Genomic DNA, 26431 nt, shown 5'->3' with positions numbered 1-26431 from the left:
TTTTTTAAAAAACTTTAAAGATAAGATTAAAAACAAAATTTTTTTTAAAAAAAATTGTTGGAAATTTTATCTAATCGAATAAAAAAAACAATTGTCTTCTCCGTAGCCCCCGGGGGGAACATTTGCTGAATTTTTGCCTTTTTGGGCTTAAAATTTTTGCCGAAAAATAGGAAAAACGTGTTTATAAAAATTACTTTGGCGAAATAAACTGCAAATTAAAACTTGTTTTGACGAAAATAAAAATTTAAAAGTTGTGACAAAAAAGAAAACTCTTTTGCCGTCTGACGTAATTTAGGATAAAAAGCTGTTTTTCCTACTTTCCGTACGGAAAAAAACCCAGAGTTTTTATTACTTTCACAAAAATTGTAGAATGTTCCAAACACAAAATTTTTAATGAAATAACTTTTATAAATTATATCTAAACATTGCCCTGAGAAATATATAATTTGTATATTTTTATCGCCAACTTTTTCGTCGGGGACCGTCTAAAAATTTAAATCTTTTTTCGTGAAGAATCCCCCATACTTCGCTCATATATTAATAAGGGGGGCTGGCCTTGAAAGGGGGAGTCATATTTTCAAACCTGATGTCCGTTTTAAATAAAATCCCTTTGTTGCGGGGGAAAGAAAGTACCTAAAAAAACACCCCACTCATTCGAACAGGGTCGACTAGGGGTCAAGGCATATGTCAAATTCGGTAATATTCTCAAAATATAAAAATTTTTTCAAGCAGTCCAAAAAAAAATTAAGCCTACCATCACTGAGTCCAATGCCCCTTTTTGGGGAGCAATTCTCCGGCTCCTGGGGGACGGGCAGTTTAGGCTTGGCCAGCACCCTACTGAAAAATAAAAATTTTTTTTTGTGCCTTCTGATACCCTTGCTTTGAGTTTTTCTAAGCTTTAAAAAATTTTAATTGGGAAAGGGTGGGGTATATGTAAGCTAAACCCCCCCAAAAACCCCCGGGAAAAGGTGAAAAAACTTACTTTTGTTTTAAATCCTGAACATATGTTAATTTAAACATTCTATTCCTCCGGATTCCCCCCCCCCGACCATTTCAATTTTTTCAAGTTTAGAAAAGGGGCCCCCTAAAAAAGGAAAAAAAGGGAAAGAAAAAAAAAACCCAACGGTTTTGAAAACCTACCAGACATGGTCAAAAAGCCACCAACTCGTCCGTGACTGGCCTTTTACCTAATAATAATATTTTTACATTTAAATTGAAAATTGTTAAAAAAAAAACGGCGGCACTTTAGCTACCTACCCTTTTTTTTAGCATGTTCCAAAACAAACTTTTTTGCCAAAACCTTTAAAAGGCCAACCCACACCCCGTCATTTTTTCAGGGGCGAAAAAATGTTACTGTATATTTTAAAAAGTTTTTTATAGCCACAAAACGGGACGGGAAAAAATTCGTTTTTTACTATATATTTACAGGACGTATTAATGTAAAACATATCTATTTTGGTAAAAAAAATACGGTGGATTTTTTTTAAGCTGAGCGAAATATGCTTGTGAAAAAAATTTAAGTAAAAAAAAAAAACTCGTTTTTTTGGCTCTCTTTTATTCGCGAAAACGTAAGCAATCCGATTAAATCATCATTAAAAAAAAAAAATTTATTATAGTTATTTAAAAAGTAATAAAAAATGGCGGCACTTTAGCTTTCCCACCCTATTTGTTTAATGTTACCAAAACAAACTTTTTTTGCCTAACCTTTAAGGCCAACTTCCATTCCGTCATTTTTTTCGCGTCGAAAACTGTTAGTAGTGATGCTTAAAAAATTTTTTTAGCCAAAAAAAACACGGTAAAAAAATTTTCGGTTTTTACACTATTTACGGGCGTATTAGTTAAAAAATATTAAATTTGGTAAAAAAAAATTTCGGATGGATTTTTTTTTAAAACTGAGCGAAAACTATTTTTTTTTGGAAAAAATTTAATAAAAAAGAAAACTCGTTTTTTGGGTCTCATTTTATTACGCAAAAAACGTAGACAATTCCGATTAAATCATCGTCTGGAGTTTCAGTCAGTTTTATTTCTGTATTATTTTTGGGGTTTTCGTCAAAAAATATTTCCGGTACAAAATTTCAAGGGAGATTTTGTTCCCGTATATCTGACGTCAAAAGTGCGCGAAATGGTCATTTTTGCGACGCTGGAAACGCACTGATACTTAAACGTAAAAAAAACACACAGATCAAAATCAAAATATCCTCCGTTTTTGTTTGGGACCAGTCAATAAAGTGGGCCCCTGAAAAAAAAATTATGTGTGGTTTTCCCCCTTTAAAGTGGCATTCATTGTTTACAAAAAAATATAAAACCCATCATACCAAAACCCTGGGGAAAGTCCTCCGTCGGGCCCGGCTATTTTTCACAATTATTTGCCAAATTTCCTCAAACCTTGTAATTATTATAGTACCAAGCCTATTTAACAGGGGGCGAAAAGGGGGTTTCCCTTAGATGTTTTACACGTGTTATGGGCCCTTTTTTCATTATTTTTTTTTTATATTAATGGAAAAAAAAGTCCGCGCTATTTCTCGGTCCTTATATCCAGGCTTTTATCAAACCTTTTTTTTCATTGGTCCAAATCAAGTTGTGCATGTGAAAACACGTTCCATTTTTAATGGTTTTTTCACAAGTTTTGGCCCTTTTTTTTTTTTTCTTTGTATGTAATGGAAAAAAAAATTGTCCGCACTATTTTCTGTCATTGTATGCCAGACTTTTATCAAACCTTGTTATTATTATCATCGGTACCAAGAGTAGTTGTGCATATGTGAAGCACGTTCCATTTGAATGATTTTTCACCAAGTAATGTCGCTTTATTTGTTTCAAATATGAATAGAGTTACATTGGAAGAACACTGTAATGCCTTTACCATGACCTTGACCTACCAGCCTACTTTCTTCTTTTTTAAGATATTGCCATAAAAGTCGGACCACTTGTAGAGTTTTGAACACACATCTCAAAACTGGGTTTCAGTGACACTGATTTTGACCTACTGACTTTCAGTGACCTTGATTTTGACCTACTGACCTACTTTCTTCTTTTTAAGGTACAGCAATGTAATTTGAAGATCTTATAAGTTTTGCACAGCATTTTTGTGCATCTTTGTACATTTTCTCCCTGAACAATATACACATTCAATGTATCATATTTTCAATACCTCTGTTCCTCTGACAATAAGCTGCTGTCTCGGGGTATTCATCACCATTTGTGATAGGTCTTGTTATTACAATTCGCATCTCAGTTAATTAAAGTTATACATTGAATAGTGACGATAGCTTCCTATGATGTCTAAAATTGTTCGAAAATCATAAATCTTATTTAATTCACTTCAGTTTGCCAGATCACGAAGTTTTCAGGGTGAGCCGTTGTCATCTCTCACCGCTCGTCGTATCGTCCGTCAGCCGTCCGTCCACACTTTTCTTCCAACGACCATAAGGCGAAGTTGGTGACACTTGGCTTGAATGTTTTTTACTATAGGTGGTTTTCTTCAAAAAATGTTCAAACCGTTCCACTTGAATGTACATAAAGATCGCCGGATTTGAAAATATGAAAATCTTCAAACGACATCTCCTCCTAAATCACCAGTCTGGTTTCGAAATAATTCCACACAAATGTTCCCTGGTTAACCCTTTACCAAGCTTATTCAGATCATTCCGATTCATCAAAAACATGGGGACAAGAGGACGTGGTCACTTTCTCTATATGTATATAGCGGAAACTTTTAAAATCTTCATGGCAGAAACTGCGTGGCCAATGTAAAAACAGTTTTACACGTCAAATTTTATACAAATAGTTTTCAAATTATTCTGATTCGTAAAAACACATGGCCGACAGAGGGCATGGTCTTCATCTATATGTAAACAGTGGAAACTTTAAAAAATCTTCTTGTCAGAAACTGCATGCTTAATCTAAAAATAACTATACACAAATGTTCATTTAGTGACACTTTACAAAGGTTGCTGAAATGATTCTGATTCGTCAAAAATTATGGCGGCCAGAGCTAAAAAACAAACATTTTTCAAACATCATTTTCTTCTTAACCGCTGGTCCGATTTTGAATTGATTTCAAAGAAATGTTCTTTGGATGAGTGTCTATCAAGTTTTTTTCGAATTATTCCGACTTTTAAAAACAAACAAGGCAGCCGGTGGGCGTGGACACGTTTTGCAAGTAAATATGTAGATAGTGGAAATGTAAAAAGTCTTTTCAGAAACAGCTGGTCCAGTTAAAAAAACGTGACATGAATGACCCTTGGGTGACTCTTTTCCAAGTTTGTTCAAATTATTCTGATTTGTCAAAAACATAGCTGCCATAGGACGTGGACACTTATCCTTATATGTATATAGTGGAAACTTCAAAAATCTTCTGGTCAGAATCTGCTTTCCAGACTTTGAAATAATTTTACATGGATGTTCAGTTGGTGACCCGTTACTGAAACTGATTAAATAATTTCGATTCATCAAAAGACATGGCCGCTAGAGCTAAATATAAAAACAATCGTCGAACAACGTCTCCTAAACCGTTGGTCTGACTTTGAAATATCTTTACAGAAATATTTCTTGGGTGATCATCTGCTAAAATTGTTAAAAGCCGTCTTGATTTGTCAAACAATATATAGTCCTTTGTTCCCCATATGGCTCTATGGAAAACATTCAAAATCATCTCCGCGGAATCTGAAGGCCAGTTTTCAAAGAAATTTGGCAGACACGTCACGTTTCTTGTTTTACCTGTCTGAGCCGTAAAAGTCTGGTGAGCGATATAGAGCCATTATGACCTTCTTGTTTAACAGGGATTAAATGATATAAAATGATCAACAATTTTGTAATCACTGAATGACATCTCTATCCAGCACTTAAAGTTTGAAAGTAGCCATATGACCTAAACTTGTATCGGTTTGACTTTAACTCCTTAAAACAAGTCAAACAAATTTATCCTTTATGTATTACTTTTATTTACTATACATTATTCGGTATTCTTTATCTTAGGAGCAACGAATACATTGTAGAGAGACAGTTTACCAATTCTAGGATGTGATGGCTAGTACACGAGAGACAACTGAGATAGGTATTAATTATATATCTATATAAATTCTGTAAAATGTACAGTTTGTAGTTTACAAGTAAATACGAATAGTAAGAAAAATCCGTATTGTACCTTTTGTATTGCATGTTGCCGGGCTATTCTTGTTTAATATGCAATACCTGGCACAGTTCTATAAATAGCGTACACAAAAATTATACTCAGTTCTATTTTAAACATCAATAAACTGTTGAAACGTTACGGATTTCATACGAAAACAAAACAACAAACAAAAAGTGGTGGTATATAATAAACGGGTCATTATAACAGTTGCTAGATCAGGAAATTTGTACTGGCTCTCCTGGATTGTGCCAGGCCGGATCCTGCCTACCAAAATCCACTCGAAGTAAATACAGCATCCCAGATCAAGCTGCTATAATTGCAGTAACTCTATCATACATATATTTATTTTCCAGAATATGAGTATAGCGTATTTCTTAGCACATTTAGCTCACTGCTTGTAATATATGATAGGATATCTTTGTGACAGACATATTAAGGTTTAGGAGTATATCATCAAAACACAAAAAAAATATTTGGTAAACTAATCACATATTTGCCAACAATCCACCTGACCATTTTATGTAATACCGTACTGTCCCGTAACACTGAATACATAAAATATTCTCAAAACGTTGTCCCCCGTTAAAAATAAATGTCATTTGTAAAGAAATGAAAATAAACAATTGCTTTCACTAGAATTAATTCTTTTTAAGCATGTTAAGGAGCGAATTAAATATAACAAATAACATTAAATGTAGCAGCTTATTTGATGGTGGTTTAGTGATTTAGGTTTAGTTGAGGACAATGAAGACAATTACCAGTTGTTTCGGTCATATACATGCAACATATCAATTGCAAACTTTGTACATGTCTTACATGTACATAAGTACAAACTACTGTTTAAATTTTATGTCAGCTTTAATAGGTCAATAGATTAAGTATGTTAAGTTTAGTAGCAGGACTGAGCCAAGAAAGCGTAATGCATTAATTGTCTGTTAAATGGTGTAAGACGAACACAACTGTTAATAAATTTGTTTGATACAGCAAGATATGAAACGTGCAACTGTGTCGGAATTCAATTTGACTCGAAAACTTTTCATAGTGGATGAAGACATCAGGTGCCTTTCATGGGTAGGCACCTTGGCAGAGCCAACAACCTTCCGTAAGTTAACTGGTTCACATTTTCTCACGAAAGAATTTTGCATCCAAATCGAGGTTTCGAACCCACAGCATTGAGGGAAAAGTGATTTTAAGTCAGCGACCTTGACTGTTTGTCCACGGATGTCCCCAGACTTTGAAATAAGGAAATTATTATCTGTCTGTATTTCGTCTTTTCACATTTGTTTGATTCAAGCTTGTGTTATAACATATACTTGTCAGATTTTACTGGTGACAGTTAGTAAGTTAGTGCATGGAATAGTTACTCGCAACCCCTATTAGTTTACATAAAATTCAATCTGATATTCTTTGATATTCTTAGGTGCTAAAGCCCAACGAAAACTTTTAGAATATAAGAATTGCGGTGGATTACTCATACTAGAAGAAAAGAAATATTTTTTCCAAAGTAAAAAATGTAAGTATGACTCTAAATATTTAACGATTTTCTGAAATTAACAACGAAAACCGTTTGAAAGATCCCTGGAAATTCTGCTTAGTTATTGCTACGTACAATATACAAGACCAAACATTACCAAACATTATGTGATTTAACATTTGTCTTCTTTCCGTTAAAGGGGTTCAAAGATATTTCATCATTTCAAAAGGAGCAAAATCTTATTGCACATGGAATTTTTACTGCTTTGCGGATCAATTCGCGAACAAAGCTGAATGGACATATTCTATGTTAGAAATGGAAAGGTATTAAACTTTACTTTTTCAAGTGTGCTTCAAGTATTATTTTGTTTTATTAAATGAACTAATGTAGTGATAGCACTTCTCCACTACAAAAATCTGGAACTACTAAAATCTGGTATCGATAAGTTTTTCACATTCGAACCATATCTTTGTAATGTATTTTATACACATAAAATGTATTACTACTTTCTTTTCGTCTAAGTAAAGAAAAGCAGCAAGCTATCCATTTAAGTCGAATAAATCCATTGCGTATTTCATGCAGTACTTAAAAGCGTCAAAAGCCTATTGAAAGCTTGTTACTTCAACGAAGCGGCCGCGGTGTCTGATCGACACATTTTGTAATATAAATATCTGAGAATGTTCAACTGATGAGTCAGAATATGATTCATCTTGCTGACATTTTAGAAGACAGTCTTTTCACAAATACATGTATATTTAACATTTCCTTGCGTCACCCTATATGATTACTAAGCAGAGAATATTTATTTGATATTTTTTACGTTTTATTTTCCAAATTTTTCATTTCCATGTTTATGTAGCTATATATAACAATCATGACAGCGCTCGTCTACAGTATGTTACAGGTAGTTTCTAAAATTAGGCGTTGTTTAAAATGATTGGTAGGCTGGAGCATTTTATAGAATGGCTAACGATTATAGTCATTTTATTAACGGCTGATATTTCTAGGTATTTTGCAAAATGCCTGGAAATATTTGCAGGCATTATAGTGCAAAGTATTAAACTTTCAACAATATATTTTGGTGATATGGCGGCAGAAGACAACAGACAAACCTTAATTAATTATAATGCAAAATATTAAATGAGCAACATTACATTTAAGTGGTATGTAAGACAGTCCGTTATTTGTGAGAAAAATATTTGAAAATAAGCAACATCTGCAAATTTCAAAAGTATATCATAGGCTGCTTATACATTTTATTGTAGATTTACAATATATAATGACCATATAATACTGTGCTGCGCGAACTCCATTGGCTTCCTGTGCAGTACAGGATAGAATACAAAACTCTAACACATACACATAAGGAACTCGATGATCAATCACCGGCTTATGTAGTGAATATGTTAGAAATATATATACGCCATCGAGAAATCTGAGATCCCAAAATAATGCATTAAGACAATTTGGTGACAGGAGCTTTCAGACAGCAGTTGCGAGGTTATGGAATGCCCTCCCATCTGGCATAAGAGCCTACAAGATCTTGCAAACTTTCGAAAAAGCGTTAAAGACGCATTAGTAATCAACTCTTTTGGAACTAATCTCACTAATTACCTGGTAGAATAATGTAGGTATTTATTCGGGCAATCAAGAACTATAGTGTGACAGAATAATATAAACAGTGTTTTTTTGTTTATTTGTTTCTTTGGGAGTATCATAGATGTTCTCTTGACAGTTTAGATGGGGATTGACCCAATTATCCGGGACGGTTTGCATGCTGTGATGCATTTCACAAGCATCACATTGGTTAAGTCTGTTTGTTCAAAATGTAGGATATCTTCTGTTCTATTCTGTTCTAACCTGTAACTTTATAGATCAGTTAATTGTTTACGCTATTGTATTTTGTTTTGATCTGCTTACCTTTAATTAAAAACGCTATGTATCTTATTACCGTAATTTAATTTTAAATGAATTCTATAATAGTTCAAGTACCTTTTTTTATTGAACATAATATAGATGCTTTTGTGTAAAGCACTTTTGAACGTATTTTATATGAAAAGAGTGTTATATAAATGTGGTATATAATAATAATAATAAATACAATACTCATTTATTTTATATGCGAGATCTTGACGTAGAACTGTTCAGATTTTCCACATTCAAACAGCGTTTGTGTTACATCTGGGTTTTATTTTTGTACTACAACCGTATTTGGGGAAACCGTGTCCATCTCAAAGCGAATTTAACTTAATAGCCTTCTTCAGAGAACTTTCGCTTTCTATATCCGCATAATATCAGGGTGATGAACAGACTGTAGGTAATTTCAAACTGATTTCTCATATATTTTCAATTAACAATTAAGTGATCATCTTTTGATCCACGTTTATAACCAGTATCTGATCATACTTCTTGGATCACTTTTACCACGATTGATTACACTTCTTGATATTTCCTTCAATATTTATCCTGGCTGCCATCCCAGCGTTTGACATGAGCTTTAAATGCAATGCCATACATGCCTTTAGCACAAACATGATACAAAATTTGGTCAGATTCATTTTCTTTTTGACAAGTCGTTTTGTGCTTCTGCATTGTAGAACATCAAACATGAAAATATGACAATCACCCATTGGAAATTTCCTGGAGCAAAAAGGGAAAATGATCTCTGACCCTATGAAAATAGTGTCAGACCGGATGTCCTAGATATTGCAGGGAAAATGATCAATGATTGTTTAATTGTAGTAAGTTTGGAAATAATCTGCGTAAAATTCAAGTCCTTTTTAAATATTCATGATTGCTTTGTAAAGGGAATTTATTTCTTGATTCAAACAAATAAAAATATCTACTAAATTATAGTCTGAAAATCAGATCTCAAAAGACATAACAAGTGGAGACAAAAATAGGTTTTGTATTATTTCGTTCACTGAAAACTAGTTCGCTTCAAATATATGTGCAAACACCGCCTCCATTTCCGTTTCTGTATTTGAAAACGGCACAGTATAGCCATTGATAGAAATTTCATTATCCTTAATTGAATTGTCCAGCCAGCTTTCAGTTTCTGATATTGCAGTGGTTAAGGTTTTTCTGCGTAAATGCTTATTTCTGACATTTTGGTAACAAAGACCCGGAATTGAGACGTTAAAAGTGCATGCTCTTTTTGCAGGAACATTGGATAGCATTAAGTGAGTTAAACTGTAAAGGTAGTTGGTATTTTTCTTATCCCACTTTTTGCCATTGTCGGTCATACCTGAATTATTATAAACAATTTCTTTATTATTTCAGTATAATTAAAGGCATTTTACAGAACGGCTAGCCTTGTAAAACTTGAAGTTTCAAATGACTCGGGTCAGTAACCATTGTCCATGCAAAACGTTCACAACTAGTTAAAAAGCGGTATAATTATGTACATAAATGTCAACATTACGGAGCCTTTTTCTCTGTTGGCAATTTTCATTGTCAAAGATTGCATGAAGAGAATGTCATTTTTAGCACTATGCTATTCAACCTGGCGTCGGCTTCGGCGTCGGCGTCACATCTTGGTTAAAGTTTTGCATACAAGTATATATAGCTGTAATTTAAAGTCATATAGCTTTGAAACTTTTTTTTTCTTGTTCTATGTCAATTACCAACCTCACTGGGTCAAGACCCATAACTCTGACATGTATTTTGGCCACATTATGCCCCCTTTTGGACTTATAAAATCATGGTTCAGGTTTTACGTGCATGCTACCAGATGGTATTGAATTGAAACTTCGTGTAAGTGATTTTCCTTTGCTTTCATAACTTTAGGTAACACAAAAACATGATAATTTTCTACTTGATAGTAGAAGTATGTTCTATCATCTGAATATGACCTAACCAACTAACTACTCGAGGGTTCAACGCAATAAGGGCGTATCTACATATAATTACTATATGTAGATACGCCCTTATTGCGTTGAACCCTCGTACTGTACTTTGTTTGGATCAGAACTGTATCAGCCACAAGCAAAAAATGCTATTGTATTCATTTTTCAAGTTTCTAAAAGGAGGATTATGGATCGATAAATCATAAATAATGATACCTCATGCGCTAAAGTAGAAATATTAAATGCCCTTGAATGTGATCATAATTTAGCCAACATATTGATATGCGAGAAATGATAGACAATTATATTTTGTTGTAATATTTTGAAACGGACATATGCCTACCAACCAACACATATATATGCATATCATCTTTTCGGTATCTCATTATATTTTATATCCCTATAGCATCTTTTTATTTATACAGATGTATCATGATACCTCATATAAACGTACATCCGTTTTTCTTTATCTCTTCTTGTATTTCTAAATATTTTTAAAGTAGACTATGTGATTTAAGTAAGCCAGTACAATAATCTCTCGATATTTAAACTGATTGTAGCCAAAAGCATCAATTCGGAAAAACCTATCGTCAGTGTAAAAATCATTCAATACAGTATCTATATTTAAAAAAGCATGAAGTTAAAGGGAAGCTAAAAAGATTTTCTTGGCTAAAATTAGTTTTCTTTACAATTGAAATTTGATTATATTAGGAACATTAGAACATGAGGTTTTTGTTTCTAAATTATTTTAAAAATGATAAATCATGAAAAAATATGTGTGAGTCTTGAATTGAATTAGGGTTGCCTTGGCAATATAAACTTTCCTACCATCCTGACCAGTTCACCATCCATAAATCCATACTTAATGACCGTTTAGATACAGTTTTGTAAGGCAGTATACATTTGGTTCCCAGTGACGACAGAACAGTAAGACAACTAGTTCATATGTGTTTCTATAACATAAAATCTGTCACAAACAAAGCTACAAATTCTTAGTAAGAAATAAAGCAACAATTTCCTAATATCTTTTTTTTCTGACGTACAATCTTTAGGTCAGTCCCTTTAAAATGCATATATTCTAGTTACGTTTCAAAGTCAGATATGTTTTTGCTACCTTTGATAATGGAACAGTTTTCTTTTGGGTTTATGTTTACAAATTAGTATGATTCAAAACACTAAAATTGCTATTTGATTATATAGGAAAATATGGACAAAAACAAACATGTACGCTTGTAGACATGTCGACAGACCTGTAGTTTGATTCCTATGTAAGTTTTGGAAGTCCCTCATCGTTGCGGCGACGGCTTACATTTGTAGGATTCTCTGATACATATACTTACCATATGCCATTTAGTTCCAGAAAAAATGCTAGGACAAGTTTTGTTTCAGACGTACATGTACGTTGGGTGTTATGTAGGTTGATCATTCATACGGAAGTATTGTAGTGTAATTCAAAGATGTTTCTTAGTAATCCTTTTTGTGAAGTGCAAACAAAACATAAAATTACTTTATCGACAAAAAGGACATCAGAGTTCGAAATCCAATATTGTACAGTGCTATAGCTATTTATGTTACATTTTGTTGATTAAATGAACGTTAATTCATTTACATCCTGTATTATTACTTTTTTAGCATGGAAGAAAGATCTGTGTCTCACTAGTTTGGAAATATGCTTACTTTCAGTGTCAGAATATATGATATCGAAAGCGACGATGTTATTGCATTCAGAATTGTATTTTTGGATCCAACAATACCGAATCTAATTCTGGGATGCGACACAAATGAAAATAGGGAGGTTTGTATTCATATCGTTTCATACGATAAGACAAGGTCTTGGAATAAATTGTAGGTACTAGTTATGGGCAATTTAACACTAAGCATGTTTTATATGAGGTCGATTATGTCATGACTGTGGTTGCCTCTCCACATTCTAGCTGATTTAGTCAAAAGAATGCAGGGATAACGCATGTTTTCTTCGTGTTTTAACATCTGCAGAATATCGAGGGATTGGTTGGTGCCAGAGCCTGGTAGAGCGAGGGTACTAACGTATCCCGAATGATTCCGAAGATGTTATAACACGAAATGAACATGCGCTAACACTAATCTAGCATGAAACACATTCAAACTAATAAAATAATACGAAAAAAAAAAATGAAATGCGCGGGAATGTCTGAATTGTTTTTTTTTTTCACGTTGACGTCATTTCCATTTGAATTATCCGTTTTTGGACCGTTACATGTTTACGCTTTGCCGCGGAACGCGCTTATGTTAAACGTGTTTTAACAGCACATGTGCGCGAGAATCTCTATGTTAACACACGTTTTCTATTCTATTACAACACTTTTGAAAAAAGCTAAAATTACAGTTAAATGTTGTTCGTTTGTTATGCACGTTATTCACTTCTAACACAGTATGTACATGTAAAGTTTAAAATTATCTCCAAACACCATTTTCTTTGAATATTCGCGCTTCTTTAAACTTGTCGTCAACATTGATATTATTTATATGTCGTATAAAATGTACATCTTTAATTTTAAATCAAGATATGGATGAATCACATAAATGAAGCTATCGAGGAAGCTCATTCATATTCTGCGTAAGTTCTTTGTTTTTACTTAAATTATGATGCACACTTAATCTTTTTTCTTTTTCGGTGGAGTAAAACATTTCTTTTTGTATTTCCTCTGCATTTCAGCTAATATTTTGATATCATTGAGCAGTGAGGTTGGTATCATTTGAAGCGAAAATATATGAATTCATAGTAACATTACCTATTTACTGTAAATAAAAATGAAACATTGGACCATTATAGAATTGCAGGCATTAGTTTAAGGTCGCTTACTTTAACCCACTTGCCCCACATCGATGAGGGTTCGAGTCTCACTCGGGGCGTTGAATTCTTCATGTCAGGAAGCCATCCAGCTGGCTTACGGAAGGTCGGTGGTTCTACCCAGGTGTCCGCTCGTAATGAAATAATGCACGGAGGGCACCAGAAGTCTTCCTCCACCACCAAAAGCTGGAAAGTCGCCATATGACCAATAATTGTGTCGGTGCGACATTAAACCCAACAAAATAAATAAATAAATAGTTTAAAAGATACAGAATATTAAGATTTTATATGCTTGATAATTAGAATTTATCATTCGGAAATTAGCATTCTTTTTACATCGAGCGTTTGGCATTTAATGCTAAATGTATACCATATATCACTTTGTGGTCAGCAATAAGTATCTTACATTTAACTTTATTTGGCATTTAGCATGGTGCACCAGCCTTTCATTAACGCTACGAACAAAATCAGATTATTTTTGTTCTTTTCGTCATTACAATCACTTTATAGTCCTTTTAAAGTCGTTCAAGTACGCTTCTGTGGTTGTTTGTTCAGGACTCACCATGAATGCCAGTCTTTGTTATATCAGTTTAAATAGTTGACCCTTGTGGCTGCGCATGTAAAGTATTTTAAACAAATCGCGAGTATACACGTTTAGAGTGAGGCGATTACAAGGCCGTCACGGACGGTCCCGCCACTTTTATGGCCGAGGATATTATCGGCCATAATCGGCCGTACAAGTTTTTTCGCATTAAATTTCATCAAAGTGCCTAAATATTGCCTTGGTAATTATCCACAACGAGTGGTATCTGTCATGATTGCCCGCACACTTCTGCACACTTCGTATCACACGTATGGGATTAATCTTAATTAAACGATTATTTGATGGATCTTTAATCCGGTATGATTTAAAGACTATCTCTTTATTTATAATCTTTAATTATTGTATGTTAAAAAATGAAAACAATAGTGTTTTTTCGCGGCGTAATAAAACAAAATTAAACGAAAGTTAATTTCTTCTGCTTATTTGGGCTGAAAAGAAACAAAAAATGAAATGAAATGAAAAAAATATAGTGGGAATATCTGTATCAGACTGAACCGTTGCATTAAATTTGATGCCATCGCGTGATGAGACTCATAGAGGGGTCGAAGTAGTTGTTTTCGATTTCTTGGCTGACACACAGAAACTGAAATACATCAACATTTATAGAAATCTGCTAAAATTGGACAACTGTTGGATAGTTATCATTGAAAAATATTATGAAATTGACTGAAAGTCTTAACCGAATATGCTTTCAAGATGCAAGAAAAACGCACTAACTGGCAACCGAAATCTTCAAATTTTCTCAGGGGAGACCCCCACCCCCAACTCCCCTAAAAGAGGGTGAATATCCCCCCCCCCCCCGTCGTGCTCTCACCCATCCCCTGCTTTCGGCACTCGTGGTCCCATGGCCGGACCACTTTTTCGGCGACTTCTGAAGAAGAAGATGTTGATGAAATAATATCAGGCATCGATATTTAAGCGATAACGTAACGTGTTGAGATGTTGTTACAATTTATCGTTGAAACATGCCTTACGTTTTAAGTTTCAGGGGAAGTGCATGTCATTATCTAAAACTTTCTCTCTCGGTAATCTTCAGGCTGTCCCTCGCTCTGTCTCTCTGGTCAGTTTGCTCTGTACGATAATTTTCCTACTCTTATCATGAAAAGGATGCTATATCAATTTTGTATAAAATGCCACGATTTATGTGAATTACAAAAAAAACTAATCTATGTTTGATTGTATCTTTAAAACAGAGACAGTGGTTTTGCAAGTGGAGGCTCTGTGGCGAGCTGTAAGTTAATTTATAAAACAAAACTTATGTAATGCATTTCAGTTTCCTTTAAATACTACAATAACGTTGAAAAAATGTTCAAATTTTATTTTGCTTTGTATATCACATGTATAAAAATAAAACTTATTGTAAAGAATTGAAATATTATGGCTTAAACTAGTGTTTGTTGTGATTTTTTTCCTTACAGTGCGTACATCAAGGGATTCTAAATACTCTAAAAGAGAAAGTCATAATAAATATGACACAATAGAAGATGCAGATATTGACAACATACCAGGTAATACAATGTACACATATTGTTTTTAACCAGCCTTTTACCATCTCATCTCAAATCGGAGATTGTTGTGCACAAACTCTAATGCATGCTCTGCTTCTATCAAAAAGCTTCATATGCGTAGACTAAAAAAAACAAAGAAAAATATCAAACAGGGAATGCCACGCACCAAAAGCGCAGCCTCCTCAAAACGAACCCCCCAGCACGCAAACGCGTGCACCACACACACACACACACACACACACACACACTCAAAGCTTACACATCAGGACAAAACGAAAAACACACACACACACACACACTCAAAGCCAACACATAAGGACAAGACGAACAATAAGCATACACACACGCGCGCACACAAAGTCAACACACAAGGACAAAACGAACAAACAAGGGAACACAGTGGGGCACCGCCTTGGAACGGTCAGTGGCAAAAACACCGCTGGGGAGCTTAAACCGGTTTATGGTGCGCACCCAACCTCACTCTTACCCCCACCATGTTCCAAAGACATGGGACAGTGTAAATAAAAGTAATCCCCTCCAGGTGAATCTCTAACAAACGTAATGGAAACAAAAAGGCATGGCATGTAAAACACAAAAATGCTCGTGTATAAATATATAAAAAGCAAACCTTAAGAACCAAAAACGTATGTACTCAATGCCTTTTCAGAAGACAGAGCAACAAGAGAAACATCCTTAAGGGCCCGACGAAACAGGCCAGAAGACAAATATCAAAACAGTTCAGTCCTGGTAGGATTTAAAAACTGCTCATCATAGAGTCCTCCCCCTCTTCCGTCAGACGCAATCAAAGAGGGAAGCGTAGTGTCCAACTGTAAAAGGGTTGAACACTAAACATGCGGTATGTCTCAAAACAGTTGGGTCGTAACCTCTTTTAATAAAACGTTTGATAATCTTTTCAAATACATTTGGAAAATTACCATGACCCAAGATCTTACGAAGTTTGTAAACCACATCCGCATAAAAAACGGGTTTAGAAATACCTTCTCGCAGAAGTGTCTTTAAATTACTATTGTTTGTTGTGATTTTTTTCCTTACAGTGCGTACATCAAGGGATTCTATCAAACCATGTATGACCTTTTCTGTTAAATACATATTTTTTTCAAACAGATTGTAAATTGAACTTAACTACATATATATCGACGGCGCTTCGTATTCTCTAAAAATATATCATACCTTTTCCGTTTTATACTTAAGAAATAATATATATCTCATTTACTGATTTGTCGCTGAATAAAATCATTGTTTGGAGTTCAGATGCGAAGGAATTATATCACGGGGGCGCATCCCGATTGATATAATACGCATCTGATCTATATTATTTCGATTCTAACACGTCACCAAGGAATTTAAAGTACATCATTGACGACATTCATTAAATATTTGCCTATTTTCCGTTGGTTTCTTTTCCAGCGCGCCGCCATGCCGTTTAACGCTATGACGTAATAATTATGACGTCCGAAAAATGAATTGTTGTATAATAACAAACAGTTTTCAGCCTTCTTTGTTTAATAGGAAAATGAATCGGGTCGTGTAAGAATTAACAAATAATCAAGCCCTTCGAGTGGTTTATCGTCTAGTTTACCACGGTTCAGAGTTCAGATGCGTAGGACTATTGAAGCATCTGAACCATGAACCGTGGTAAATTAGACGATAAATCACAAGAAGGCCTTGGTTGTTTTCATTCTGACATGCTCAATGACATATTTTAATAAATATTATGCTGGACTTCATTTACCCAAGCAGCAATGTATCGGACGTCATGCGGCATTTTGACGTCATAATTGACGTCATAATGCTCTCTTACCCGTCCGCGCGTCAACCGTTGTTTATCGCGGAATATACAGCGCTTGATTTCCTACTTTGTTTTACTGGAAATCAAATCGAGCCATGTTAGAATTATATTTAATTAATTTCATAATGTTATTAAATAATTATGTTATTCCAGTCTGGTTTTGTTGTTTGGCATTCCTATTGTTCCGAATTGGCAAATTTAAAGATATAACTATCCGTTCCTGCTGAACATGTATATATGCGTACGGATGACACATGCACGTTAAATCGCACAAAACTAGTAAGAGAACCATCAACTTAAAGATAACTTTATTGTGCACTAATAGTTTTGTCGCTTTCTTTTGACACAGTCTATATATGTTTATGTTTCAGAAGCGTGTGAAAATCGTGCTCATCACCAGGAAACAAAACACAGTACAGACGGTGGGATTGCAGGTTCTGTTAAACAAAGCAAAAACAGACAACAAAGGAATTTATACAATAACTACGAAAATGTCGGGATAGGTAATGTGACGACAAGTTGTCGGGATAAGTAAAAATGTGGCGATAAGTTGTTTACCCTTTTAAATACGCAACCTTTCACAATGTTTGAGGCTATTGCCATCAAACGTTACCGAATACTTCCAAATGCTTAGTATTTTACTCTTGTACTTTGAGGGTTCAGCAGATTAAAGAACAATGACACAATGATTTAAGGAAAAGTAACGGTTTCCGATAAACAGTTGTATAACACGTTGGCCAAGGCCATTAAAGTAGATAGTCCTGGTAAACTATCTGGTTACTATCATGTGAATCAGCAATACAAACATTTCAGTAGAATTTCAATTGTTTTAATCTGGTGAAATTAACTTAAGAAGTTAAGATTAAAGACGCCATAATTTCCTCGGTTGACAGCACAGTCCCTGATAGCACATTTATGAAATGCATGAATTACCTTATTGCCGATTTGGGCAATTATACTTTTTATAATAGTTTCATATAACAGAGAATTATTTAATAATTTCACAATAGCACTGTCATCTAAGTACACATTTGAGAATTGTACCTTAATGATGCTTATATATGTATTCCAGATAACACTTGTAATTTTGAAGAAACCTCGGCCAAATTTCCTTTTTCGGTGGAAGCAACTAATGGTGTGTAAAAAAGGTTCAGTTATACTAAGTGGTTGTAGTTAGTAGTTTAGATTATATGATTTTAAACCATTTTCGCAACTTTGCTTTAGCAGTCATATAATTATGTACTGTTGAATGGTTATTGCCGATTAGCATTAAATCGAATTGTTATCAGAGCTATTAAATTATTTTCAATACAACTGTACATAAGTTAAAGTTGCCGTTAGCGAAATTTATGTTGTCTTTTTATTTCACTACTTTTTGTTTGTGCTCTTGTAGTTGTTGATCATTGTCAATTTGTGGGTTTACACGGACTCAACAGTATAAAAGGAAAACTTTTGATTTGAAATTTTAGTTTTAATCATGGACAAATATCTCAAAATATGCAAACGAATCTACAAATTTTATACGACCAAAGGAAAAACAATTTACAATTATGAAAAAGTTTCAATAGAATCTACTTCGCAGATTTTTCTGTACTATCTTTAGTATAAGCTGGATGTTCTTAGTATATCTTCAAAGTTTGTATTTTGAAAAATCGTGGTTTGCTCTAATTCTCCATAATAGAACTGTTATAATCTGAACATGTAGAACTACCTTAAACAAAAATGAAAGAAAATGTGTTTGCTTTTGTTGGGTTTTACGTCATTTTAAGTCGCACTGACGCAGTTATAAGTCATATAGCGACTTATCAGCTTTGATGGTGGAGAAAGACCCCAGGTGCCCCTCCGTGCTTTATTACATTACGGGCGTTCACCTGGGTAGAACCAAACACCATCTATAAACAAGCTGGATGAATCCCAGAGAAGTTGAAGTCCCTGGTAATTTTTTTTGTTGGGTTTAACGTCGCACCGACACAATTATAGGTCATATAGCAACTTTCCAGCTTTGATGGTGGAGGAAGACCCCAGGTGCTCTCCGTGCATTATTTCGTCACAAGCGGGCACCTGAGTAGAACCACAGACCTTCCACAAGCCAGGTGGATGGCTTCCTCACATGAAGAATTCAACGCCCCGAGTAAGGCTCGAACCCACATCGGTGAGGGGCAAGTGATTTGAAGTCAGCGACCTTAACCACTCGGCCGTGATCCCACATCGATGAAGAGCAAGTGATTTGAAGTTAGCGACCTTAGCCATGGAGGCCCCAAAATCAAGGCAAAATCTTGTTACGGAAAAAAATGGATAACACTCTGTTTCAAATTTGGTAAACTATTCCAAATTTCATCATTTTAGTTAAATTATATATGGCTTAGGTAACTGTGTCATTGATACACGTACGTTGTAGTACTAGAGCTTACTTAGCACCGTGTGTAGAGTTTTCGTGTCTGGATAATTAATTTATTAGACGAATTGATCACAGCCAGCCATATGATTTGTTGATAAAATTGCGACAATACAGTGTTAGACTCATGTTTTTAATATTCAGAGTCGCAGGTGGCGTTGCGTGCTCCTGCGGACAAATCCTCTATGCAAGAAGCGATAAATAAACGGAAAGGTGTTGTTGTCAACCCGAACAGTTTAACTGGTGATACAGGTAAATCCATTTAGAGCAGTATTTGTATTTTCATGTGTTCATGAAAAAATATTTTATGCAGGAATATAATTGGCCAGGAATAATTTGGACTTACGTTAAAAACTATTTTGAGTGTTTCTATTTTCAGTTTAGCGTTTTATTTGTAAGACACGCCTTAAGAAATCACGGTATGTTATTTTAATGACACAACTGCAAAATCAAAAAACGAATGTAAAGTTGTTAACCGCTATGATCGCTATCTATTTTGTACAATCGAATAGCGTGATTTTATCAAAAAGAACCAAGTCCGAAGTACTTGAGACACGAAGATCCATATTTTCCGTATTCCATGGGACAGCTTACAATTTCTCCCAATATAGTCGTTCGGAAATGCTGCCATTGTATTGAACGTTTTGTTTGCAGACGGTAGTAAAGTACGAAAAATATCAGCGATAACTTTCTTACTTTTGAAGTATGAGTGCTCAGTTTCATAGATAGAACCTTTCCTATATGATCATTTTACTTTTGAATCAAAATTTTATGAACACTTTTTTTTTCCGAAATATTCGGTGCTGGGAATAAACACGTTAAAACGTATTTCAGTCTACAAATATTAGATATTCTGATTATGGTTTGAAATAAAGAGGTTATTTAATAAAAAAGCTCAAATCTGAACAGTACATTTTCATTAAAAGCAAGTATTTTACCGTATAGAACGACCATATGTTTGCAAGGTGGGTCTGGTAAGCAATCTTGTAGGCAATTAGATAAAATATGTTTAAACCATTCTTGTAAGCATGTCGAAACTTCAAGAGATATGAACAGACAATACTTTGTAGTAACGTTTGTCATAGGATTTGAGTCATAACAGTACAAGGCACCGAAGGCAATGTTCATGTGAAATTGTTGGCAGGTCGATTTCGTAATTAAAATAGTTTCAGTATATTTAAGCTAAATTTTACTTTTTGCTACATGCACGATAATTGTTTTTTGTGTCATGACATTACGTTTGTCTACACAGTGAAACAAATATTGCACTAACCTGTATAGATTTTAAGTGAAATGAAGAGTCTGTTTACGAGAAGTTATCCAATGTGCAATATCTTACAGGCCTTCCTACACAAACCTCAGCCGAACTCTACTGGTATCATTTTGTTACCCCCCTCCCCACCCCCACACCAAAAAAAAAAAAAAATATCCAAAAGTAAAAAGCCACATGTGGCAAGTCAGACTGATGTTGTTTAAAGAAATTAAATCAACGCTGTGTACATATATGTTTCACAGAAAACTACATTTTTAGAGCCAGAACTTGGGTTAACACACACTTCACTGATACCCAAACTTAATATTATGTACATAACGGATGGTATTGATATCATTTGTGTCCATAATAATATATATTCATACCGTCAATTTCTTGTTTTAGATAAACAACTTACACAACCATAATCATTAATTACATGACGGCCGTTACTACCCTGAATACAAACTTGGTATGCAAGTATTATCCTTAGTTATGCTACCACGAAATTGCACTGTAATGGAACTTTGATATATAAGGAGTGATTTTACATACCAATCATCAAGATGAATTTTGAAATAAGTGCATTATTATAATACACTGTTTGATATTAAGAATAACACGACGAACATGAAAGCAACAAATATGATAATATTTCATGTCTTATTTTTTTTTTTGTAAAACGAAATGGCACAAATCAGCAACCTCTTACATCTACTTAAACGGAAAATATATTCGCAAAAGAAGTAGTAAATAGCACACACCTTTGCAAAAATTTATCTTTTGAAAGATAAAAAAACGTAGAAAGTCTTTACGATCGAATGTTAATTGAACGCAGACTATATTTTCATAATACGCTTTCGCAAAAATAGTTAAAAGTTTAAAGTACAATCCGTAGATTTTACATATCAAAGTCGCATGTAAAGTAATTCAGTTTGTAGAAATATAACATATGCACTTGTTGCCATTCGATTATTTTTCATTTCATGACTTTTTAGGTGTGGTAGATTTGTCTATGCCGGCAAGCCTAGGAAGATCTGAGTCATTTGTTTCAGTAGAAACTGCATTTGAACCGTCACTTTCCCAAGAAACAATGTCCAGTTTACATGTAACAGCTGGTTCAAGTCATATCAGCAGTGATCGAAATACGAATGCAGAAGGCTATCAGAACAGAACAGTTTATAACCAGAGGAATAGCTCTAGCAGTAGTGGCAGTGATAGCTCATTTGAAAAGCCTGTGTGTTTCAGTGAGGTAATCTCCAGTTTTTATTACCTTTTGTTGATAAATGTTTATTTCTTAAAACAAATACGAATAGAAGGATTAAACTGTTATAGCACGTTTCGTTGAACTTATTAGTACTATATAACTGTTTGAACTCGTTTTGGTAAGTTAGCTAACTCATTTTTATTATTATGTATTACCCTTTCTTTTACAGGATTTTAAACCACGGGATTATTTTTGCGAAGATGGGCAAGATCCTAATGAGTAAGATCTTCACAAGTCAGTTATGATTAATTGAAAAGTCGTTTCGACAAATTGTTATCTCATCTTTGTGGTAAAGTAGATAGCATTTACATAATTGCCATATTTCTAAGGCCTAAGTCGTCCTATAATTCTATGTTACAGCAGCACACGTTCTTTTAAAAAAGGAAACTGATATTAAATAGGTATAAAACACATCTGAATTATATCATTACTTAATCAAAATGTATTGCAGTAGGTATATTTCAAAAAAGCCCTCGTCAGCTAAGCAGAAAAGTTCTAATCAGTACATTTAAACTCTTGTGGTGATGAAATGTGTATTTTTCGTTAACTAGAGTCACTAGTTATTCATTCCCATACATTATCTGTCCGTTATGTTTCGAAAATAATGTATACGATACTAGAAAACAATTTGCAAGTTTCATTTCAAAGCTAGGTGACACCGTACGGGTTTGCAAGTTGCATTTTAAAGCTAGGTGTACGGAGATATGTATTTGGAACTACATAAAAAGTTCCTTTTAATGTTGTTTTTATCGATAACTTCATTCACATTTCCGTTCTTTTATGCAAACTTATGTTGCAAAACGTAAATCTGCAATCCCGCTATAATACATATTTCTATGCATGCAAAAACATTAATTGTCACTTCGGAGCATATTTATTCGCGAGTGATCCGTCCGTCCATCTCTCGCACACTTCGGTATTGAACTTCACAAGCAAATGTACCGCAAGCATAAGTATGTTCTGTTTAGCAAAATGTTGATGATTAGATTCAACAATAAATTTCTTTATATTTTTCAGAATAATGAATGGCATGTCTGTAGGTACTTTTTTCATTCAGGGAAAAAATAAAAAAATGGTAGGTCTTCTTTTGTCGATAATATGTAGCAATATTAAAACTTAATATACACTGACTAACTACGTAACTCCAATGTAATCATTAAAGTTTTTACCAATATTTTCCTAGGATGACATAATTTCACTCCACAGATATATAGTCATTCTATTTACCTCTACAATAACTGAACTATTCCTGGACAAGTAGACAGACAGCTTTTAACAAATACATATACATAAAAAGATGTCTCCTACCGGTAAACAACTGGTTCACTCCTTCACATAAACAAGTCAAACGAACAAGAAAGACAAGTGCTCAACCAGAAAAGGAAAGACAACCGTACAATGTCAAGACAAGCGTTCTTCAAGAAAAGAGGAGACAAGTGAGCATCTAGAACAAGGAAGACAAGTGCATATCTAAAACAAGGATAACACGTGCACATAGAGACATAGGACGACAGTGCGTATTTAGAACAAGGAACAACGTGAACATCTAGAACAAGGAAGACAAACGCACGTCTAAACCAAGGAAATCAAGTGAATATCTAGAACAAGAAAGACAAGCGCACGTCAAGAACAAGGAAGACAAGCGCATATCTAGAGCAGAGAAGACATGTGCACAGTTAAAAGAAGGAACAAGTTCATAAAGATAAAAGCACATGTAGACAAACGTCTAGAATAGAGAAGGCAGACGCACTTTGAGAAAAAAGAAAGCAAGTAAAATTCCAAAACAAGAAAGAAAATTGCACGTATGGATTATTGAAAACAAAAGCACATCCAAAATAAAGGTACACAAGAGCACATTTTGATCAAGGAAGACAAGTGCCTTTTAGAACAAGAAAAAAGTTTACATCTAGAACAGAGGAGAAAGTGTACATCTAGAACAAGGAAAACATGCGCATTTCTAGAACAAGGGTGACAAGTGCACATCTAGAACAGAAAAGACACGTGCACATCTCGAACAAGGAAGACAAGCATAGATCTAGAACAAGGAAGACACATGCACATCTCGAACAAGGAAGACAATGGTAGATCTAGAACAAGGAAGACACATGCACATCTAGAACAAGGAAGACACGTGCACATCTCGAACAAGGAAGACAGTGGTACATCTAGAACAAGGAAGACACATGCACATCTAGAACAAGGAAGACACGTGCACATCTCGAACAAGGAAGACAATGGTAGATCTAGCACAAGGAAGACACATGCACATCTAGAACACAGAAAGCTATTGCACATCTAAAACAAGGAAGAAAAGTGCACGTATGGATCACAGAATATAAATGCAAATTTAGATCAAGGAAGACGAGTCGATCAACCAACTGATTACGGAAATGAATCTTATTTTGTTTAAAGTACATGTATAGACCAATTAAAGTGGATAACTAAAGTGATATTGCTTATAAATGCTTTGATTATATTGTATTATAGAAGCTGCACGTCATGACCCCGATTGGTGCCAAATGCTTCAAACTGTTTGAGCAGGTACGTATGCATTTGAATATGTCTAAGTTCGATTTTTTAAACTATCGTTGTACGTGGTCTGTTTACGTTTTAAGTCATTCATCAACTTTAAAACGATAAATCAATAAAGCGTAGGAAAGGGCTTGTTAGACTTGGAGAGCATTTACTTCTTCGTGGTAACTTTATCTTTTTGCTAAATTTTCAAAATTGTACTTTAGTAATACGGAACAGTAATTTTACAAAATTTATCACTCACACCGAGTCATATGAACTTATATTTCATTAATGTAATATATTACAAAAGGAAAACATTCTCGTTTTGAGATAAATGATTTGTAGTTTTGTTAGATGTTTGTTTAGATAAATATTTTATGTGTCTTTTCAGAATGGAAAAGTATCGCTATATAGAGACTTCAGCATTTCCCCAGATTCCGTTTTCGCTTCCTTGGGCAGTTTTCTAAAGCATTACAGCGTCCATTGTTTACCTAAAGATGAGTACAAAGTCAGACTTGAGAGAGGATATAAGAACTTTATGTAAGGTACCGTGAAATGGTACGAAACATGATGTTATCATTTTCGACTGAGCAAAATCCGAAAATTAGTAAAGAAAGAATATATAATAATGGTGATTTTTGACAAGAGAACTTTGAAATCTGAAACCGGCAAAGCCTAGGACAAATTGAACCTCAAGACAAAATGTTTATTATGATATAAATAGGTGAACATTTTGCGCTAGAAGATGAAATCTTGCCCTCGTTGTTGAAATAACTTCTACGTTGACAAGTTTTTCTCGTTAAAACATATTTCACCCCATGTATGAATACATTATGCATCACAAATAATTGTATATATTTTAGAATCTCAATTCTTATTTTATTGCGTATAGGATGACATTTTGTACCACATGTCTCATTATAAGAAGTACAGGTATCACAGATAAGTTTTATTTATATAAACTCTTTTTTTTTATTTGAATTTGTACAGGATGCTGTTTTAAATAGAGTTGAAACCCTATCTTGTCTTAACTGCCTTTCTGTAAATAAACCTATTTTGGATCTACTGACACTAAACGGAGAAATGGCCATCGAAATTTGTATGTTTTTTTACATTAACGGCGATGTTTCTTGAGAAGTCTGTATGGAATTTACACACATGCACTATTTCTCTGACAAGTTTGATAATTGGCATAATTGTTGTTATGGCCCTTGATATAGTGGAACTTTTATCTATATATTTCACAGCTGACGTAAGAGTAACATTTTTTAGCAGTTTTCATTAAACTTTTATAGTATTTACGGATATGCGATCTAAGACCATCTAATAACCCGGAAGGGTAGAATCACAAATATGTTGATTTCAACCAAATATACCATAAAAATGACTAAACAGATAAAGGACATCATTTCTAAAATGTGTAGAATTCTTATCCACGCGGAGGTTTCGTCCTATTTTGATTCATTTTCCTAAACAGGAAGAAAACAAGGTTATGTACTGCAAATGACCGAATAGTTAAATGACGCCTCAGCTACTCTCTTTTGTGCAATGTTGTGATGGGGAGGGTGTGGGGGGGGGGGGGGGTGTCAGAATCACAATCTATACAAATTCGAACCCTTACTATTAATGAAAGCTGTCATCCAAATATGAATTTCAATCTTAACCTCTGCAGTTGAATTTCAGTCTTGAATTCTGCAGATGAATTTTAGTCTTAAATTCTGCAGATGAATTTCTGTCTTAAATTCTGCAGATAAGTTTCAGTTGTCACTCTTGTCCTTACGGGACTCGCCATAGTCCC

At 34.3% G+C, this 26431-nt stretch overlaps 1 protein-coding gene across 1 annotated transcript in view; it reads left to right on the top strand.

The window, feature by feature from the left end:
• The window catches only part of LOC123546952 (uncharacterized), a 47966-nt gene extending 21777 nt beyond the window's left edge, over positions 1-26189 (top strand). Inside the window, exons 2-16 of the mRNA XM_053551241.1 lie at positions 4975-5053; positions 6552-6644; positions 6805-6928; positions 12137-12248; positions 12997-13049; positions 15081-15118; positions 15306-15395; positions 17577-17708; positions 18278-18340; positions 19745-19852; positions 21851-22104; positions 22289-22338; positions 23137-23194; positions 24607-24660; positions 25025-26189. Of these exons, the coding sequence (XP_053407216.1) occupies positions 5023-5053; positions 6552-6644; positions 6805-6928; positions 12137-12248; positions 12997-13049; positions 15081-15118; positions 15306-15395; positions 17577-17708; positions 18278-18340; positions 19745-19852; positions 21851-22104; positions 22289-22338; positions 23137-23194; positions 24607-24660; positions 25025-25177 (1413 nt within the window). The 5' untranslated portion in view covers positions 4975-5022 and the 3' untranslated portion in view covers positions 25178-26189. The remainder of the gene's footprint in view (positions 1-4974; positions 5054-6551; positions 6645-6804; positions 6929-12136; positions 12249-12996; positions 13050-15080; positions 15119-15305; positions 15396-17576; positions 17709-18277; positions 18341-19744; positions 19853-21850; positions 22105-22288; positions 22339-23136; positions 23195-24606; positions 24661-25024) is intronic.
• Positions 26190-26431: the final 242 nt, after the last annotated feature.

Source organism: Mercenaria mercenaria, chromosome 9 (assembly GCF_021730395.1).
Source record: "Mercenaria mercenaria strain notata chromosome 9, MADL_Memer_1, whole genome shotgun sequence".
Taxonomy (NCBI): Eukaryota; Metazoa; Mollusca; class Bivalvia; order Venerida; family Veneridae; genus Mercenaria; species Mercenaria mercenaria.
This window is presented reverse-complemented; position numbering and strand designations above follow the sequence as displayed.